Source organism: Primulina tabacum, chromosome 2 (genome assembly GCF_025594145.1).
Source record: "Primulina tabacum isolate GXHZ01 chromosome 2, ASM2559414v2, whole genome shotgun sequence".
Classification (NCBI taxonomy): Eukaryota; Viridiplantae; Streptophyta; class Magnoliopsida; order Lamiales; family Gesneriaceae; genus Primulina; species Primulina tabacum.
In genome coordinates, this window is record NC_134551.1 from 45,463,636 (window position 1) to 45,468,989 (window position 5,354).

The window sequence follows — 5,354 nt, forward strand, 5'->3', positions numbered from 1 at the left end:
TTGTGAATATCGGTAAGATTTACCTGTCTCACAGATAAAAATTCGTGAGACCGTCTCACAAAAGACATACTCAATAATATTTGTTTTTCCCATTTTCTGAAGAAAAAATAAAAAAAATTGGACTATATTGTCCAAAAAAATTAACCTTATTTTTAACTTATAGCCGTAAAAAAAATATCGCATTCGGAAAATAATGCTTTTTAAACATATGATACGATATAATATAATACAATAAAGTTTATGCAGACAAATCCTTCAAGCTAAAATAGATGCCAAAACTACATCAAATTGCGTATTATTAGTCAAATGGAATTGAGTCATTTCATATCTAATAATAATAATAAAGAATGGAGAACCAAATAAATAGTATATTATTCTGAGTGAAGAATGTCAACCAACAATTTGCTATGGTGCAATGGGGCAGTTTCTTTTCTCTCTACAAAATCCCTTTACACGGCCGAAGCTTTAGAGCCTTCGACTTCCGATCATTGCAAATTTAGGTGCTTTTCTTTTTCCTTCTCCTTAAAGTTCTTTACTTTATGGGTTTAGGCCTTTTATTCTCCAAGAATCTGTGGATTTATGAAAATCGCTCTGTGATTCTGGATCTGAGTTGGGATTTTCCTTTTAATTTCGATTATCCGATAGGGATCTGATTTATTATGGGAATTATTACTACTACGAATTGTTGTTATGTGAATTTGAAATAATTGCATGCTGCATTTTTCAGGAGCTGACCTTGATTCAGTGCCTCTTTACTTTTTGTGGTGGTCCTTGATTCCCTATGTGAATTTCATTTTTCAAGGTTCCATATTTTCAGGTTTTCTGGAGGTGGGCTTGATTTAAAAATTTGCAAAAGCCTCTTTCCTGGGAAAAAAGAGAGTATCCTTATTGACTGTTGAGTTGTGTGATTGACTAGTATTGTCTACTTGCGCCATCACTATCTATTTTTTTGAAGACTTTATTATTGGTTTTTTACTTGTTTTCTCTTCAATTTTTATGTTTGAATAAAGCTGTGTACCGCTTTGTTTTGGAGCTTTTGAGTTTGTTTGGGAAGTATGGACGGGAAGATGTGGTCCTCGAGGTTGGATTTTGGCTCTAAGGATTTATTGTTTTCTGATATGTTTTAACTTTGATCAATTGCTGCAACTCAGTGAATTTAAGTAATCTGATCTATGATATTTAATTGTGCATTTATTCCGTTTTTCAGTAAGATCTAGAATCCGAGCTTTGTGAAATTTGTTTTTTTTTGCCTTAGGAAATCTTATTCCTCCTCACTCTTCTACTAGTACTTGAATACACATATTTGTCTATTTTAGAAAGCATGAATTAAGGTGTTTTATGATTTTTTTTTAAACTATTGAATCAATCTTTGACAGGCTTGTTGTTTTCCGGAGTTGGTGTAGACAAAGTGTTTCAGTGTTAATCAAGGGGATTATTGCTATTGATGCGACCGGGGAAAACATTTGTTGAATCTACTTTTGGAAAAATTGTGATATGGCCTCAAAAGATGATGCTAGAACTCCCGTGGAACTCCAAGGAAAAATTATTGCTGCCCACCATGCAAGTGAATCAAATAAATCAAGCAAGTCCAAGCCTGTTAATACTAAACAATCAGCAGATTCAGGTGTTGTAATTAAGTCAGCCCCAATACATACTGATAAATCAAATACATCGCCGACCAATTTCAATGGATCTTTGGATTTGTCATATCTTAACTCTGATTCAAACATTTCTTCCGTTGAATCAGAGCAAGTGTCAACAACTGTAGATCGTGAGGCTAACGAGATACAAAGCTTGCTCGAAACTTCTGTTGTTCAAGAGAAGAAATCCGAACAGGGAAGTGTAAAGAACAGTTCGGTGTTTGATAAAAAAATTAGCAGAAGTGGCAAAATAAGTGATCAGGCTGATATGGTTGAGAGTGGAAAGAGTAGCATTTGTCGAGGAAGCACAGGTAGTGATTTGAGCAATGAGAGCACGTGTAGCAGCTTTAGTAGTAGTATCAATAAGCCACATAAAGCGAATGATTTACAATGGGAAGCCATCCAAGCTGTGCGTGCTAGAGACGGTGTGTTAGGCTTGAGTCATTTCCGGCTCCTGAAAAGATTAGGTTGTGGAGATATTGGAAGTGTTTATTTGGCGGAGTTGAGTGCGACCAAATGTTACTTTGCAATGAAGGTTATGGATAAGACGTCTCTAGCTAGTCGTAAAAAACTTCTTCGAGCTCAGACGGAAAGAGAGATATTGCAGTGCCTGGACCATCCCTTCCTTCCGACTTTATATAACCATTTCGAGACCGATAAGTTCTCTTGTTTGGTTATGGAGTTCTGCCCTGGAGGAGACCTGCACACTCTTAGACAGAGACAACCCGGAAAATATTTCTCTGAGCAAGCAGTAAAGTAAGACAGCTATGGACCATATTTAAAAACAAAGTAAAAAAAAATCAAATGCTTTGAGTTTTCTTTACTTATTTATGGAATGTTTACCATATAAAGTGTTCTTCACGGGGCCCTATTCATTGATATCACCTTCTTGCAAGACGAGCGTCTCAATATTGCTCTTCCTAATCTATTGTTGATTTTATCCAACTTCCCCGTGTGTTAAATTTTGCAAAGATTCGTTGGTAAAATATTTTAGTACTGCATTGGTCTAGTTTAGAATACTTTCCATGTTAAAGTTCTATCCAAATTATATATCTGTTATATAGATTATAGACTAAGGGCAATGGTTGAGCCAGAGAAGGGATAACAGGGACCCCCCCTCCATCTTCAATTTTCTAGAGTGGGGGGCTTTGTTCCTCCAAAATTTGGGGTTTAAATTCGGCCCCCTCTGCCACTCTTCTCGCCCCACCACCTTTGTGGACTGCTGTATTATTGATTATCCCTTGTTTGATTTTAATTGAAGCTCTTTTTTGTAACTAGTATCAGACATTCTAGCGCCGTGACTTATAAACATCTTTAGCAGTTTATTAGTGATGTCCTGCGTGGGTTGTGAAGACAATTGTGTTCTGTGATACAAGTTATCTTTTTCTTGATTGTTTAGTTTCACAAGTTGTTTCCTTGAAACTAGGGCAGAACTCGAGCCTTTGATGTTGATTGAGGTTATTTTATACAAAAATGGAGTGCATCTAACAATTTATTCTTATTCTCTCTTTCTGGCAGATTTTACGTCGCAGAAATCTTGCTCGCTCTAGAGTATTTACACATGCTTGGGATTGTCTATCGTGATCTTAAGCCCGAAAATGTCCTCGTTAGGGATGATGGACATATAATGCTCTCAGATTTCGATCTCTCACTTCGATGTGCTGTTAGCCCTACTTTGGTTAAGACCTCATCCTCTGACTCAGATCCCCAGCGGAAAAATCCCGTTTACTGTGCCCAACCAGCATGCATCGAACCATCCTGCATCCAGCCATCATGTACCGTTCCAACAACATGCTTTGGTCCTCGACTCTTTTCAAGCAAATCCAAGAAAGATAGTAGACCCAAAAATGAAATCGGGAACCAAGTTAGTCCATTACCTGAGCTGATTGCTGAACCAACCAATGCTCGATCAATGTCGTTTGTCGGAACTCATGAGTATCTTGCACCAGAGATCATCAAAGGTGAAGGCCATGGTAGCGCTGTGGATTGGTGGACTTTTGGGATCTTTATTTACGAGCTTTTGTTCGGTAAAACCCCATTTAAAGGATCAGGTAATCGAGCAACATTGTTTAATGTCGTCGGACAGCCTCTTCGATTCCCAGAGTCTCCTGTTGTCAGTTTTGCTGCCAGGGATCTGATTCGAGGATTACTCGTGAAAGAGCCTCAGCATCGGTTGGCGTATAAACGAGGTGCAACGGAGATAAAGCAGCATCAGTTCTTTGAAGGAGTTAACTGGGCTTTGATACGTTGTGCCACCCCTCCTGAAATACCAAAGCCTGTTGACTTTGACAAATTGCGTCTTCCAGGAGCATCAACGACCGAAAAGGCAGATGCTGCCGCTGATAAGAATCAGAAAAGTGATAAGTATCTTGAATTTGATTTCTTCTAGTTGACATCGGTATTGCTGGATTTTAAGTTATGGAGAGCCATTATTGTCAATTTTCGTGGAAAGCAGCGATCAGGTTGTGGGGATTCTGCGGAGAGATCGCACAACGGAGACCATAAAAAAGTCTCATTCGAGGAGTGTTCTTACTCGTTTGAGGTCTTCTATTTGACATTGTGGCTGCAAGGTGATATACAAAATGATCTCGATGTTGGAAATTTGCGTGGCATTTATAGCTTGTGGAGAACATGTGGCCACTCTTTATGCATAAAGTTTTCCTTCATTTCTGGAGCAAGTTGTTGAATTAAAGACTTGGTAGGAGCAGATTTTATTTGTAGTCTCTGAGTCTCTGTATGTTTTTATGGTGATGACATTTGAAAAAGCGAACTAGACCATTGGTAGTGTGATTTCATTATGGTTTCCCGTTTTGAGCGCTCACTGGAAAAATATCATTGCTAGAATTCAGGTGATTTGTTCTATAATTTCGGAACTTCAGGTTTCTTGAGTAGTAGTTTAATAGTGAAAGCGGCAAAATGAAATATGCAAATTAATAATTATTTTTTTGGAAGATAATTTTTTATTAATAGTATGTGTTGTGCCTAAAAATATTTCAGAAGCCCATAAGCAAAAGCCTAACAGATAAAGTCCAGTGGAGTTGCAGTTGGCCCAGTGAAAGAACGTTGCTGCCAGTTAAAGCCATTACCCAAGATGGAAGATCGTGGAGTGGAGCCCAAACTGACGTGCAGAATGTGACAAAAACAAGGAAAAGAGTCAGAGGAGGGACACAACAAAGATATCCAACAAAAATTTACAGCAAAAACTCTGCAGAATTCTATCATTAATTATACGCTCATTTCCCATTTTCCAAGCAGTATATTTCTCATTTCTTCAACTTAAGGAATTCTCCCATCATAGGGGAAATGTCATCGTTCACAGGAGGAAGAGACCGATGCTGATGGAAGATCAGTGTAACGACTGGCACACAAGTTCGAAGAAGAGGCTGTGAATGAAGGAATTTTATTTTCTGGTGGTGAGGGACTTCCAACAAACATTATGTTGTCCATGGAGAAAAATTTCCGCGGGGATCTCAACGAAATGACCAAAGCCTTTACTGCTGTTATGATGGAATTCATGGCAGAAATAAGGGAATGGAGGAAGTTTTCGAAGGAAGAGAATAAGTCACCAAAAGATGATAAACCTAAGGAAACTGGAACTAAACTGCCTGAAGCCCAAGGCCAGGGATCGGGGAGTTCTCAAGCAGGTGAAAATCGCGGCTTGGAGGAATCACCGACTCTGGGATCTGTTGAGGAAGGAAAGTATACTCCTCCACA

The 5,354-nt window shown here is 38.5% G+C and overlaps 1 protein-coding gene across 3 annotated transcripts; it reads left to right on the plus strand.

Moving 5' to 3' along the window:
• Positions 1 to 353: 353 nt before the first annotated feature.
• Positions 354 to 4,527, plus strand: LOC142532586 (serine/threonine-protein kinase D6PKL2-like). Of its 3 annotated transcripts, XM_075638903.1 has the most exons (5): positions 376 to 500; positions 818 to 879; positions 1,011 to 1,081; positions 1,377 to 2,396; positions 3,159 to 4,525. In XM_075638903.1, exons 4-5 carry the CDS (start codon positions 1,495 to 1,497, stop codon positions 4,027 to 4,029), a joined length of 1,773 nt encoding a protein of 590 aa, XP_075495018.1. In that variant the 5' UTR covers positions 376 to 500; positions 818 to 879; positions 1,011 to 1,081; positions 1,377 to 1,494; the 3' UTR covers positions 4,030 to 4,525. The 3 variants fall into 3 exon arrangements, with proteins under 3 accessions (XP_075495026.1, XP_075495009.1, XP_075495018.1); XM_075638911.1 differs by lacking the exons at positions 818 to 879; positions 1,011 to 1,081 and having other exon boundaries at positions 354 to 500; positions 1,377 to 1,624; positions 1,748 to 2,396; positions 3,159 to 4,527; XM_075638894.1 differs by lacking the exons at positions 818 to 879; positions 1,011 to 1,081 and having other exon boundaries at positions 354 to 500; positions 3,159 to 4,523.
• The last annotated feature ends 827 nt before the right edge of the window (positions 4,528 to 5,354 follow it).

Excerpts from the sequence above, each read along its gene's own strand:
- LOC142532586 (XM_075638894.1), top strand. The coding sequence starts at position 1,495 with ATGGCCTCAAAAGATGATGCTAGAACTCCCGTGGAACTCCAAGGAAAA. Across the intron at positions 2,397-3,158 it reads TTCTCTGAGCAAGCAGTAAA|ATTTTACGTCGCAGAAATCT; the intron begins GTAAGACAGCTA and ends TCTTTCTGGCAG.